This window comes from Notolabrus celidotus, chromosome 17 (genome assembly GCF_009762535.1).
Source record: "Notolabrus celidotus isolate fNotCel1 chromosome 17, fNotCel1.pri, whole genome shotgun sequence".
Classification (NCBI taxonomy): Eukaryota; Metazoa; Chordata; class Actinopteri; order Labriformes; family Labridae; genus Notolabrus; species Notolabrus celidotus.
In genome coordinates this window covers 19,095,673-19,111,232 of record NC_048288.1, presented here as the reverse complement: position 1 = coordinate 19,111,232, position 15,560 = coordinate 19,095,673, and the positions used below count along the sequence as shown (strand labels likewise).

At 41.5% G+C, this 15,560-nt stretch overlaps 1 protein-coding gene across 2 annotated transcripts in view; it reads left to right on the top strand.

The window, feature by feature from the left end:
• The first annotated feature begins 1,593 nt into the window (after positions 1 to 1,593).
• The window catches only part of LOC117829309 (matrix metalloproteinase-16-like), a 54,912-nt gene continuing 40,945 nt past the window's right edge, over positions 1,594 to 15,560 (top strand). Inside the window, exons 1-3 of one of the 2 annotated variants that reach the window (XM_034706935.1) lie at positions 1,601 to 2,040; positions 14,918 to 15,066; positions 15,372 to 15,386. In XM_034706935.1, coding sequence (XP_034562826.1) covers positions 1,912 to 2,040; positions 14,918 to 15,066; positions 15,372 to 15,386 — 293 coding nt within the window. In that variant the 5' untranslated portion in view covers positions 1,601 to 1,911. Of the gene's footprint in view, positions 2,041 to 14,917; positions 15,067 to 15,371; positions 15,387 to 15,560 lie in introns of both variants that reach the window. The other variant, XM_034706936.1, reaches the window with a different exon arrangement.

Sequence of the window (15,560 nt, the reverse complement as noted above, 5' to 3'; positions counted from 1 at the left end):
AGCTGACTCAGGTCTCACTTTAATCTCTAATATAATAAATAAAGTAGACCATTTCTGCTCTGTCGTTTAATCCATCATTATGACAGAATCATTCAAATTCAGCTCATGACACTCGTCACCTGCAGCCTGACGTTAGAATAACAGGCTGTTGTCTTTGTGTTCTACAATCATACAGGTGCTGTTGTATAAAAACCTCTAAGGTTTACACCTGGACACTTAGGTATGTATTTATTGATTTATATTCTGTGACTGACACAAATGTCCAGCCTTATGTAGGTCATAACCAGCACCTTCTTCTCTGTGTCTTATTTTTATTTTTGAATTATTTGTTATATTGAAGTAATATATAATTAGTAAGTGTTTTAAGTTTGAATCAAACATGCAGTCTGATGTGAATCATGTGCAGCCCCCTCTTTCTCTGTCTGTTTTTATCTGTATTATATGTAGGAAGGCTTGTAAACTTAATGTTTTCTATGAGCGCATGAAAGAACTTATGAAAACTTACAATGCTGCAGTGAATAATGCATGAGCAACCTATTTTTCCACCCTCATCTCACAGAACAACAACAACAACCCAAAGCACCTGTTTAAAACCCTTGACCTGCTTGTTGGTCACCCCTCGATTAAAAATCTGCAAAACTCACCTGACCTCTGTGAGTGTTTTCAAGACTTTGTACCGATAAAATCAGACAAATCAGGTCACAGACCAATGCTATATGTCTCCTCAGCCCTCCCTACCCTAAATCCTCAAATCAGTATCCACAGCCCATCCCTCAATCAAGAAATATTTTTACAGGAAAGCTTTTATTGTGTGATTTTATTTCATTTAGCTCTGATTTTAAGGATCTGTTTTATAAGTTTGTAGGGTTTTTAAGCTTTTATTTCTTTTTACTTCTTATCACTTAATTTTGCTTTGCACTTCTTGTTTAATTTTCCCATTGTATAGCACTTTGTTACTTGTATTTAAAAGTGCTATATAAATAAAGTATTACTATTATTATATTATTATTATATATATTATGTCATACATAGGGAAAGTTATATATATTATTCATAATACAAGTTTTATATTATTGTACAGTGAATAAGCTAGAAGCTTGATGTCCGACCCCTTCTCTCTCTGTCTGCTTTTATCTGTTGTATATTATGTTATAAATAGGGACAGTTATATATATATAATATATTATTCATAACACAAGTTTTATATTATTGTAAAGTGAATAAACTAGACGCTTGATGTTCAGCTCCATCTCTCTCTGTCTGTTTTATCTGTTATATATTATGTTATAAATAGGGAAAGTTATATATATTTAATATATTATTCATAATACAAGTTTTATATTATTGTACAGTGAATAAGCTTGATGTCCAGCCCCATCTCTCTCTGTCTGTTTTTATCTGTTATATATTATGTTATAAATAGGGAAAGTTATATATATTTAATATATTATTCATAACACAAGTTTTATATTATTGTAAAGTGAATAAGCTTGATGTCCAGCCCCCTCTCTCTTTGTCTCTGTTGTTATTGGTCAGTTTGGATAGAGAAGGCTGGGGGCGCTGGTGCCAGTCCGCACATGCGCACTCGGTGGGAAACACGATAGAAAACGGGCAGCTATGCCGCGCGCTGCAGAACTCAAGCTGGACGCGTTCATCGGCCGGAGTACCGGAGGACCGACCCGGGGACTAAGAGGCTGCTGACTAAGAGACTCTCTCCCCGGGGATCTGCTCCTCCTGAGGCCTGAGAGGCCGAAGAGATCCGCTCCTCCTCCTCCACCTCCTCCTTTCTCCTTCTCCTCCTCCTTAGAGAGACTCCGACTCAGCGCGATGGAGACCGTGTAGGATCTATCCGGTGTCCGTTAGTCCGTGTAGACTGAATCAGAGACCGGGGGCCGCGGAGGGGGGGTCAGGATGGTGGTGTTGTGGCCCCGCAGCGGTGGCTCTGCTCCGGGCAGCTGCTGGGTCCGGACGGTGTGTCTGCAGCTGCTCATCTGGATTTTATGTTCCGTTAACGGAGAGGAGCAGCCGTTCAGTGTGGAGGTAAGAACCGGAGCTCGACGACGGGTTTCTGGGGGGAGATCCGAGCTGTGTGCGTTGACAGGGGGATTCATGATATTTACTCACTGTTTTTCTGCCATGTCCGTGTTTATTGTGGGATATTACTGTGTTTAACCCGGGTCAGACTGTGTTCATCTAACAACAGAGTCTTTGTGAGAGCAGCTGCAGCTCCATCCTCCTCCTCCTCCTCCTCCTCCTCATCACTCTCACTGCTTTAAAGAAACATGTTCATATTTTATTACACATAGCAGGACATGTTCTTCTGTTTATTGTAGTCTTAGTCTGTAAAGTCATGTTTAGACTGAGGGGCTCATATTCCAGCAGAGTCTGACACCAGAACAAGAATCTGAAAACTAATGTCATCAGACAGAAGAAAAAAAAAAACAGAAACACTTTCTGTCTCTAAAATGTTACTCATAAGTTTTAACCCGCCTGTTATATTCGTTTCTCTGGAGCAGCAATAAAGTGTCAGAACCCCCAAAAATACCAATAAATATTTTATTTAATCTCATTTTTAACTCCATTACTAACCATTTAAATCAAGATTTAGTCCATTGGTGTTCTTTAATTCTCACAGATCATGGTTCAATGAGGATAACTCCCTCGTTTTTCATTAAAATGAATGCTAAAACCTTTTTTTTTATGTACATTGGAAAGCCCTAAATATAAAAACAAACGCTTTACATGACATTGATTTTTGTTTATTTTAGTTTACATTTTTAATTGTTTTTTTATGAAGTGATGTTGATAAATTAACTTGACTCTGCCCAGATTTTTATGCTGCATTTAGCTGGTTTGGAAGGTATATATTGCCTAAAATGGACTTTAAAAAGGGTCAATGTGACCCGCAATATAACAGGAGGGTTAAGATATTTTAGGTGACACATCAGGATTAATTTTAGATTAGATTAGATTATATTCAATTTATTGTCATTGGGCATGTCACAGGTTCAAGCAATGACATAGAGAATATTATATGACAAACATAAAAAGATTGTCTTCTTCTTCAGTCTGTGGCGTGACTCCAACATGTGTCTTGTTAACTGCTGTTGGAGACAATATCAGGACATGATAATAATCTATCAGGGTTACATTTTCATGATTCAGTTTTGGAGCGAAACCTTCAATTCTAAGAGAAGTAAAAAGCTCAAAAACAGCAGCCTCTTATAGCTGAAAAGCTGAAATAGAAAATAACAACAACAAAACGTTGAACTGTAAACATGACAGATGTTTCATAAAGGTTTAAATCAGTTCACTGGGACTCTCTGGTCTCCTCATGTAACCCCCCAGCACTGAGTGAACTACAGTATAAGAAGTCTGTGTCTGCATGCATATGCGCGCACACTAGATACAGCCTGCTGTAAGAAGAGTCAGTACTAACATCAGCAGAGTGAGACTGTAGACGAGTGAAAACACTGATCCCTCTCTCTTTCTCTCTGAGTCCATGTGTGTCGGGTTGAACTCTAATAAAGTTACACAGTTGTAAAGATCACACAGAGATGAGTTCATGTGTGCTCTCTGCTCTCAGGTGGTCAGGGGGGATTGTCAAGGTTTTTTATAAGCTTAAATCCTGTCCCCTGCTCTGACCCACTCAACAATGTAAACACGAGACTTCTGTTGTTGTTGTTGACTTCAACACATCATAATCTCCTCTGTCACATCTTTTATCCTCCTCCTCCTCTCTGCCCGCGAGAGGAGAAGGACTCCTCAGACTATCAGAGACATCATACACAGGTGTCTGTAGAGCTGCTGATGGTTTTCTGTATAAGTCAGGACTTTGGTCTCTGAACAGTTGAAGTAATAATATGAATCACATAATAATAACCATTGATATCCTCTGATGTCTAATTTTGTCCTCACTTTAACCCTCCTGTTATGTTGCGGGTCAATTTGACCCATTTTAAAGTTCTTAAGAAAAATGTTAAAAGTATTTTTTTGGTATGAAACTTTTTCTGCTTGGCTTAATTAGCGCAATCAACTGTATAACATCACTTTATAAAAATAGATAAAATGCAAAATAAAATTAACAAAGTCATGTAAAATTATTCTTATTATATTTAGGGCTTTCCAATTTACATTAAAAAAAGTTTTAACATGGACTTTCATAAAAAACGAGTGAGTTATCCTGATTGAACCATGATCTGTGAGAATTAAAGAACACTACTGCACTTAATATTGATTTAAATGGTTAGTAATGGAGTTAATAATGAGATGGGAAAAAAATTGATTTTTTGGGGTTCTGACACTTTTAGATAATTAATGCCCCAGGTCAAATTGACCCAGGAACATTATTGCTGTCCCAGAGAAATGAACATAACAGGAAGGTTAAACTTTAAAGTCTGAGCTAAACTCAATAAATATTATTACACTAAAGGAGATCAACCATCAGCTGCTGTGATCACTGTTAGAACTAGTTTGCAGGTGTTGATCTGCGGATGTCTCAAGTAGCCTTGTCATGAGCCGACAGCTCTTCGGTCATATTTTCAACCTGAAGCTTCTGCAAGTGAAAGAGAGAGAGCAGCAGTGGTCGGGTTACATAGAGCTAAAGTAAAGAGAGTGAGCATTGCTCATTGCTCTTTGAAACAAAGCTGTGAATCCAAAAACAGATGTTAGAAATCAGTCTGTCAAATGTTGGTCTCCACTCAGGGACTGTTTCTGAACCAGCAGTGTGTGTAGCGTGGTTATGAGAAATTAAATACCCAGTTACAGGAGCCTTTGGAGGTCATTCTTGTAGCCGTGCTCTCCGTCTATCGTTTGATTTTTTATGAGTCTCATATCAAAGTTTAAGATTCTGGCGTTGTGACAGCTCCAGTCTCAGAGAAGATAAGTGTGCATTAACAATGTTATGATGTGATAGACGTTAACCTTTGTCCTGCTCTCAGAGTCAGATTAAACAGAGCAAAGCTGTGTGCTGCCGCGCTGTCCTCCCGTCTGACGGTTAGTGCAGTGTGTAGACAGTAAATCAGCAGGTCAGTGTGTTTGATTGTGATCATCCTGACAGTCTGGGTCACTCAGCCGTTATGTTAAACACAGTGTGTCCGTGGTTAGACTGGAGACAGGCTGGCTTTGTTAGGGTGTGTTAATTTGTGTATCACAGTATGAAGACAGATGAGTCTTGATCCACCTGACCCTGCTGCGACTGATCCTCAGAGTGATGCTCTGTCAGGAAACACAGACCTGTAGAGTTATTTCACACACACTCCAGCAGTCTGTTTGTCTCGGAGCGATTGGATGAGAGTTACACACTAACGTGGGTCTGATTCAGTTTGACCCACCATCATCTCTGTGAGCTGTCTGCTCTGCATAGTGATGATCAACAGCCTCACTGACCTCCTCATGATGTCTAATATTCTGCTTCAGTCCATTCTGATTTCATCTGAAGAAACATTCAACAGTTTATCAGATACATTGTTCACTCTGTGTGTGTGTGTGGGGGCTGTTTCTGCAGGCTGACAGCTTCGGTTATTTTTACCCTCAGATTTATGTAAGGCGGTGTCATGATAACAGAGATAATGGGTTTTAATGTGTCCGACGGTTTGGAGGAGATCTCTCTTCATGTTACGTAACTTGTTATTACACCGAGCCAAACTGTCAGCAGGGTTTCTCGCATTTTCTGTGACGGGGCTCGCTCGGTATAATCAGGACGCATCTTCATGTTCACCAGGTTTAAAGATGGAGGTTAGGGATAATGTATAGTGAACAGGTGGTAATGTTGATTAGAACGCTTACAAGGTGAGCAGGAATTAATTACTATGAGAAAGACACGGGTGTAACGATTCATCTACTACATCAATGTATCGATTTATATTCCTATGATCCGCCTACATCGATCTGTGCTCGGCAAGTTGGCCTTCCGGAAGACATATATCGATCCAACATTGTTTTAAAGAGTAATAAATCGATTGTATCGATACTAGGAAATAACGATTTAAGCACAGCAGACTTTATATGGATGTGGTTTTTTTGCACTTTTAATGATAAAGACGTTAAACGTTACTCCATTCCAGCTGCCGGTCTGTAACGTCATCGCCACGCGCCAGCAAACAACAAAACATAGCATGGCGGATGGCAGAGGAGAAGCTGGCGAGTCAGAAATGATCAAGCCACCATTGCGGTCCAGCGTGTGGAAACACTTTTACTTTTGCAAAGACGGAGAGGTTCTAAATAAGTCGCTCGCTTTTTGTAGGATATGTAAAGGTTGAGTAAAGTACCACGGCGACACCACAAATCTATCTAACCACCTACTATGGCACCATAGGAACGCTGTAAAATCAGCTCTGCAGAAGCCTCAGGCCTCGACAGCATGTTTAGTCAGAGACTAGGCCAAAACTCAGCTCATTATTGTTGTTTACTTGTTTGTTTGTATCCATAATTAATTTATATCTGATTCCCTTACAAGAAACAACAGGAAGCTGGGACTGTCCAGTATCAAGGTATTTATTTCACAGTCACACTGGTTGAATTTTTGGCTAAAAAGTTACTGAATCGATTTCAAGTCACTGAATCGTTTCGTATCGTTCTAAATGAACCAATATCGTCCTTTAATTGTATCGGCAACCAGGAATCATGATACGAATCGAATCGTTGTTAAAAAGAATCATTATACCTGTAGTAAAAATCATAATTATTCTGATTCATATTGAGATCACAATGTTTAAATATGAGTACTCACTGATTTGACAACATCTGCATCACACTCATTTATTGAACTTAACAACTTTTGACACTTAAATATTTGAACCCTAACCCAAATTCACTCTGGAAAATACAAAATTAAATTAAATAAAAGAGTGAATATAAAAAACACTTCATCTTTTTGTTTCCAAAGCTTGAACTAGCACTTCAAGCTAACTGGGTCATTAAAGCAGTAATATTAACACTAAAAATCACCCTGACAGGAACCATTCACTGCATCAACACTTCACTTTAAGAGCTCGGACCTAATTTTGATGAGACTCAAAACTAAACTAAACTGAATCAAAGACTTCGACTTGTAGCAAATTATTTTTACACTGTGTTATTGAACATCAAGGATGTGAGTGTTGAGTTACCGGCATCAGATCTAACTTCATTCGGCCTTTCCAAGCCCTCATCTTCATAACAACACGACTAAGGCTCACTCAGTCTGTCCCTCTGCTTTACAAACACACCCCAGCTCATCCTGCTCCTCTCTCTGTCAGTGATGCACAGCGCTCCTCTCTCCACATTTGGCGGCTGCTGATTTTTACTACTGTAGTGTAACATGTTGAGGATACAGCAGTCTCCACCTAACACATTTTGCAGCATCAGCCACTTCTTCGGACTTCCAAACTTTGTAGTGGATCGATCTGAGCTCTTGATGATTTTACCTTACCACACAGTTATTGAGTAAAGCTGAGTAATTATGGCACTGGATCAGTGCCTGGTGTTCTCTCTGATACCTGTGTTATTTTAGTCAGACACCTGTAGCAACACCTGTTCTACATCAGCTCTACAGAAACTCTTCAGTCTGTTCAGGTGTTGCTGCATCCTCTGATGATCCTGTGAGAGCTTTGAATGCAGACACCATGTCTAGGGAATTGCGTGTGCTTTTGTTGTGTTTAGTTATGTTGGAATGTAGTTGATCTTTGTTGAATAGCTAATTATTTCTGTCATCTTATATTAAATCCCCTTTTTTAAGTGTTTTAAGGTGTTTTTGTGTTGTTATATGGATCATGTGTAGGTTTATTGTTAGCCCCACATAGGGCCGTCTTTGGGTAGGATGTAACAATCACTTAATCATATCTCTTAAAAAAAACTTAACATCAACAACAACAACAACATCAACATCAACAACATTATAGTTGTTGCCATGGTAACACACAGAGAGCATCGGATGCAGTTTGTTGCTGTGGCTCACAGAAAGTGACTGATATTCAGATCAGCCAATCAGATCACCAGAACAGGGTCAGGACCTGACTGACAGAATAAATATCAACACAATAACAGTTTAATCTACCTCAGTGTGTGTGTGTGTTTGTGTGTGTGTGTGTGTGTGTGTGTGTGTGTGTGTGTGTGTGTGTGTGTGTGTGTGTGTGTGTGTGTGTGTGTGTGTTTACATGACGTGCTGACGTGTAGCTGACAGATTTTCTCCTCAGGTGCTCCTGGTCTTAAAGGTCACCTGTATTCTGGGTAATCTGATAACGAACCGTCTGATCTCACCTGTGTGTTACACCTTTGATTATAAAGAGTTGTTCTCCTCACAGATCCGATCTGAGTTGTCAGCAGGTAACCTGAACCCTGAGCTCAGAGCTCAGAGGGTTCAGAGTTCAGGGTTCAGGGTTCAGGGTTCACTGGGATTACAATGATATTTGTTTAATCTTAATGAATTAGAATAGGCCGTTCAATCAAAGAGAGAGTTTATGTGTCTGCAGGGAGTAAGATGGTCAGATTGATCAAATGTTATATCTGTACTGTACTAATGAAGCTACATTTAACTAGCTTTAGCTTAGCTTAGCATAAAGACAAACCTTATTCTGTCCAGAGTTGAAAAAAATGAGCTCGTCTAAGCTCTCTGAGGGCTTGTATTATTTTAATGGTTTTATCTACACATACTGAAGTCTGTATGCAGGTGAAACCAACAGGTGTGACATGTTACTCTTTGCAAAGGGGTGGAACATTTCCGGTAAATTTCCAGACCAAAATCTGAATGTTGAGTTAAATATTACTCATCCCCCCAACCCAACCCATTCAAAAATTAACAAAAATGCAATCCCAGCAAAGTCCCATTCAAAATGTTAAATGCACAGTGCATGTAAGGGTGTGGTCTCAATAGCCCTGCAGTGAGCAGTGTGCTATGTGCATGTGATTGAGGAATATAATAGATATTCAACTGTACTTGATTGAAATCTGGTTGTTTTAGTCAGGATTATGCTAAGATATTTTTTCCCCAATTAAGAGACAACCTTCAGTTTAGTAAATTCCTGGTTTATTCCCGTTAATTCCTATGAAAAGCTTCCAACTTTGAAAATTCCCGGAATTTTGCAACCCTATTGCTCTCCTGCTGGGTTGCTTAGCAGATAATTTTAACTTTGAGGCTGATGCTGTAATAAAGAGAAAAACATGTTTATCTCCAGAATGACTAAAATATTCATGAATCCCTGAAAACTAGTGAGCTTTACATGAAACTACACGAGTGAGGAGTCTGATTTTACATGAAGAACATTCATCATGTAACTCTGTTATAATAATTTAGATCAGCGTCAATTATTCTCATTGACGTCATGAAGTTTATTTCAGCTCACACAGTAAGTACTGAGTACTGCAGCTTTATACAGCACCATGGTAATGCTAGTGTGTGTGTGTGTGTTACTCGAGTGTCTGTGGGCTTTTGTTCTCATGTCTTTTCAGCCATAATTGCTTGGGGCAGTGGCACCATTGCCCTTGTTGCCCTTGTTGCCCTTGTTGCCCTTGTTGCCCTTGTTGCCCTTGTTGCCCTTGTTGCCCTTGTTGCCCTTGTTGCCCTTGTTGCCCTCAGCTCTGTCTCTCGTGTTGAAGGTGGTTTTTATTGTTAACTCTTGTTTCAGATGGTTTCCATCCCATGCAGAGAGCATCAGCTGCAGCCAGCACTGGACCAAAAATGATTCTGTTTCAGATTTATATAGAACATTTTGGAAACAATAAAACTTGAATTACTCAGCTTTACTCAGAAACTACTCAGAAATATGGTGTTCAGTGTGTTTTCTTTTCAGTGAATCTCTGGTTAAAGTGCACCTGCTCCTTTAAATATTAATTGACCGCTGTTGATCACCCTCCAGCAAGCAGATAAAAAAAAACCTCCTACAGTCAGTCAATGTTTGTGAAGAAGTCAGTTTGTCTTCACTTTTGTTAACAGTGCTTTCACACAAATGTCCGATAAACAGAGAAATGATCTGAGTGTGTGTACACAGGCGTGATCATGAGTGTTTTTATATTGTGTTGTTCACCCGCTTTTCATACTGAGCAGTCATATGGAATGAGCACACACACACACGCGCGCACACACACACACACACCATGCACACACATACTCTCAGTGGTCCTGACGTCAGTTGGCGGTGTTCAGAGAGCAGATTTCAGAGACAGCAGGAAGTCTATGTCAGTCTGTTCATCAGATCCTGCACAAATACACAACACCTGACCTATATCATACACACGAACACACATGCACACACATAAAAACACACACACACACACACACAAACGCTGTAGTCATTGCTGTGTATTGCACTGTCGCCTGCAGTCAGCCCTGTGAGCTGCTGCAGACATAATGTAAAGCCTCATCTGAGATTAATACAAATAAAAGAGACACCCAGGGACATTTGTTAGCGTGTGTGTGTGTGTGTGTTTGTGTGTGCGTGTAGCAGTATCATGATGTCGCGCACAGTAGCATGTTGTGTGATCATAGTTCATGTGAAGGTGTGTAACCCTGATCAGCTTTTTGGAGGACTGAGATGTTTCTGCAGAGGTATCAAATATCTTTGATGATCCAGGCGGTTGTCTTTTTATGTCACAGGCCAACATCTGTGGTCATCAGCATGCAGCACACACACACACACACACACACACACACACACACACACTAATGCACTGACCCGCCTTGCTCTGATCAGTGATCAGTCTGTGACATTTCTGTCTGACATTTGGTCCTAATGGCAACACTGAGACGGAGAATATGGTGAGCATGTGTGTGTGTGTGTGTGTGTGTGTGTGTGTGTGTGTGTGTGTGTGTGTGTGTCTATGTTTGTGGTTACTGTAGTGGGTAGGATGGCTGTGGTTGCTGTGGTAACCCTTGCAGACTCACCTGTGGTTCAGTGTGTGTGTGTGATGAATAATTGATGTTGGTCACAGGCGGCGGGTCGTCTCAGGGAGGAGGGATCGTGTTCCCATGAGTGACCGGTGCTGCCTGCTGGTGGCTCCGCCCCCTCTTATTCTGACACCAAAGATACACAGCCACTGTGTCTGAGTGTTCACCTATACAGCACATTATCTCTGCTATGACAGATAAGTAAAGGTTGAAGCTGCTTTTTAAACTGTGAGACCGGTGGTCGAACATGCCACCTGTTGGATCACCTCATGTGGTCTCTGTCTGAGCGGAGAAATTGCTCCTCAAACCTCACAGAAACATGTTCAGTCTGCGCCTGCATGGGTCAAACCAGCAGATGGTTTGAGTCTGTATTGAAAAAAGAAACAGGCCCACCTTGATTTCATATGTATAGACTCTATCAGTGATGAAACAGCATTGAGACAGATTGTTCGTGTAGCTGCCTGTAAAGGAGGACACGTCAGATTAAAGAGTGAGTGTGACTGTAGGTCTGACAGCTCCTGGGTTTTGAAAGGTATCATGATGTTTGCCTGCAGACCTCATCACTGTGATGATTTCCTGAGCTGATCAGACATGTGGAGCTTCTGCTGACTGATTGTGCTTACTCAGCATTAGGGTTGCAAAGGGGTGGAAAAATTCCATGGGAAGTTAAGCTGGGGAATTTTGGAAATATTCCAAATTTGAAACTTTCCATGGGAATTATGGATAAAACATGAATGTTGATTTAAATATTACTCATCCCCCCGACGAAACCCATTCAAAAATTACCAAAAATGCAATCCCAACAAAGTCCCATTCAAAATGTTAAATGAAAAGAGCCCCTCTCCCTCCAAAAAAGTCCCATTCATCATGCAAATAAAAAAGCATCTTCCCTCAAGCTTCTCAAGCCTAGCCTCTGCAGGATTCTAGAAATCATCTGTGCATGTGATGGAGGAATTTGCACAGTTCATGTAGGGGGCGTGGTCTCAATAGCCCTGCAGTAAGCAGTGTGCTATGTGCATGTGATTGAGGAATAGCATAGATATTAAACTGTACTGCATGAAATCTGGTTGTTTTAGTCAGGATTATGCTAAAATAACCAGATGATCTGTTGCCTCATGTTTCTCTGTTCAGCTCCAGCCTCAGACTGAGAAGTGTTACAAACCTTCTGTACTGAACACCATCACCCTGAGGTGTTACAGGATTACTATCAGTGCTTCAGCCTATATCCCGTCATCGTAGCAGAGACTGATTTCAGTAAATCAAGGTCAATGTGTTTCTATTCATGCCTGATACTCGTTTACAGACACTACAGGCCTCTCTTTAAAGACAGTAATCTGCCGTCACCTGCTCACTGAAGCTCAGCATCTGCAGAGATACACATGCAACCTGAGATGACACAATCAGCTGTTCAGCCTCAAACATCAACATCAGCACGTCAATAGCGTGTTGCTATGACGACAGGGCTTCCTGAGCCCGTCTCATCAATAATAGAGTGATGCAACTCCTCACAGGCTGGCCTTTACATGGAGGCTGCAGGATAATTACCCTGCCGTCTGCTCCTCAGGTAGCAGCCAGGCCGGCTGTGGAGGGGTGGTCTGAGGACGCCTGAGAGGGGGTCCTGGCAGGTAGATACTTGAAAGGTGGTTCGAGGATGGAGATACTGGAGGGGTGGTGTGGGGATGCTGTGAAGGTGGTCTAAGGACACGGAATGGGGTCAAAAGAGTGGAATGTGATGGTGGGGTTGGGATTCTGGTGTTGGATGATGGGGTTAGAGATCTGATCTAAAGACTTAAATGGTGGGGAGGTTTTACGAGGACACAAGAACTGAGGGGATGGTCTGAGGACATGGATACTGCCGAGGCAATTTTAGACCACAGATGTTAATGAGGCAATCTGAGGACATGGATTCTAAAAAGTTGATCCTTGGATGTGGGTATTGGAGAAGTGGGCTTCGGATGTGAGTCCTCCAGTGCTTGTCAGGGGATATGGATATGGAGGTGGTCCAAGGACATGGATGGTGAATAGATGGTCTGAGGACGTGGATGATGGTAAGGTGGTCTGAGGATGTGGATGATGAAGAGGTGTTCTGAGGACATGGGTGAAGAAGAGGTGTCCTGAGGACACAGGTGTTAACAAGGTGGTCTTAGGACATGGTTTCTAAAGAGTTGATTCTTAGATGTGGGTATTGGAGAAGAGCGTTCCTTCTTTGCTTGTCAGGCCATATGGATGATGACAAGGTGGTCTGAGGACATGGATGATGGCAAGGTGGTCTGAGGACATGGGTAATAGAGTGGTGGTCTGAGGACATTGATGGTGGAGAGATGGTCTGAGGACATGGATGTTGGAGAGGTGATGTGAGGACATATATGATGGAGAGGTGATCTGAGGACATGGATGATGGAGAGGTGGTCTGAGGACATGGATGTTTGAGAGTTAGTCTGAGGACATGGACGGTGGAGAGGTGGTCTGAGGACATGGATGTTTGAGAGTTAGTCTGAGGACATGGATTGGAGAGAGCCGGTCTGAGGACATGGATGTTGGAGAGATGGTCTCAGGACATGGATGGTAGAGGTGGTCTGAGGATGAGAAAAAGAAGGGAGTGCTGAAGAAAGGGATACTGGAGAGGTGTTCCAGGTACTTTGAGGGCATTTAAGCTCACCTCAGTTCAGACTCTCTTCTTTGTGTCAGAGGAACAAGAGTTGACCTGAGATGACTTCGGTAGATCTGATCCAGGTTTCAGTCTCTGGATGGTCTGATGGAGACATGGTTGAATAAATGATGTAAGTGCAGGGTTTGTAAGAGATGAGTCTGAGACGTCTGATGCTGGGTTTCACTTTCACACTCCTGTGCACTGTTTTGGTCTGATGGAGGGATGTAGGTAAAGAGTCCCTTCAGGGATCATAAAGCAGCAGCTGTATGTGTGTTTCATTGTGTTTCATGGACTCTTCATCACTCGGCAAACTGAACCTCATTACAGACTGACTGTTATTGTAAAAGCTTCATCATTACCTCACACATTTAATCATAATGAGTCCTGACGTGTTCACACTCTGCTGCGTCACCATGTTTGTTTGGTTCAGTGAAACTAAAGAGTGTCTCTGCTTCATTAAACTTTTGATCTGATATAAAGGCGACTACGGCTCCTCCTCATATCAGAGCTCATCACAATTATTATCTATTTCCTGCTAATTGATGATAACAGCCGTGTTTAGTTGAAGAACTGCTGTGATAATACAGATATATTCTGACCGGTTCATGCTGAGTGGTGGAGGACGGGATGAAGCCTGTGACGTCAGGCTGCAGATTAAATTGAATCAAAAATATCACAAACATGATCAAGTGTAAAATTCATGAATTACAGAGCTGCAGACTTTTTAAAAAAAATACTAAGAAATGACTAACAGCATCATAATGAAGCCCTGCAGTGTTGCAGATGATGTGGACCATAGCCAATAAATTCAGCCAATCAAAGCCACATGATGCAAAAATGATCAGTCTCACTAAAAGACGTCATATCTCAGTCAAAATCTCAATAACTACACTGGGATTTTATTTCCATACCTTGCAGCCCTACTTCATTGTTCCCTGATGCTACACACAAAGATGGTTAGCTTAGCATTGCATAAAAGCTGGAAACAAATAGCAAGCTATTAACCTTCTTTAAGACCCAGACTCTTTACCTGGTATGTTTATAGTCGAGATTGAGTCTCGTGCTCATGTTTTAAACTTTGGGCAGAGTGTCCTCACTGTCTCCGCCTGTGTTCTGTATTTAAGCTAACTAGCTGCTAGCTCTTGGACAGACATAATTGTGATATCAGACTCCTCCTCTGACATGAGGAAAATCAGAAAACAGCTCCACGCTAGAGGAGTTTCCAGAAAACAGTGCAGACTGTAACTCATCTGAACAACCTGTTTCTACAGTGTTCTGTCAACATGAAAAAGCTATTAGCAATTTAGCATAATTTCTAATACCTCTACCTGTAAACAAGTCTGCTGAACTTGTTGCACACACACAATATTACCTAACTGTTCTCAACCCTTTCTCTCTTCCTTCAGGCATGGCTGCAGAGGTACGGTTACCTGCCGTCTGCAGACCCAAGGATGTCTGTGCTACGTTCAGCTCAAGTCATGCAGTCTGCTATCGCTGCCATGCAGCGGCGCTATGGCATCAACGTCACAGGAGCTCTGGACACCAACACCATTGAGTGAGTACACCTGATCCTAATATCTCTCTATATGTGACAAAATACACACCTGGCTGTGTAAGAGAGGAATTTAATGTTTAAAATCAAGGCAGAGCAATCAAGTGCGTGTGTGTGTTTACAATTTCACCTCTGCATGTTGACAAAGCTGAATGAAAGAGACATCTACCAAACTGAAGAAAACTTGTTTGATACCTGTATGCTACCTGTCTGTTTTTGTAACCTGTGTGTGTGATGTTAAGAGGTGTGACTGCAGACTAACACCTGTCTGACTCTCATGTCTCTCCTCTGCTGCTCTGATGATGCAGTGACAACACGATAAGGTGAGACACCTGTCTGTCTGTTTGTCCGTCTGTCTGTGAGTGTCTGAGCTGTGACTGTGTGACAGCCTGCAGGTGACATGTGTGTGTGGATGACTGGTGTAGCATCAGCCTGGAGATTAAAGCTACAAGTGCCTGATCATTGTCCTGACAGCATTTTGTGCTGTTCAAACACAC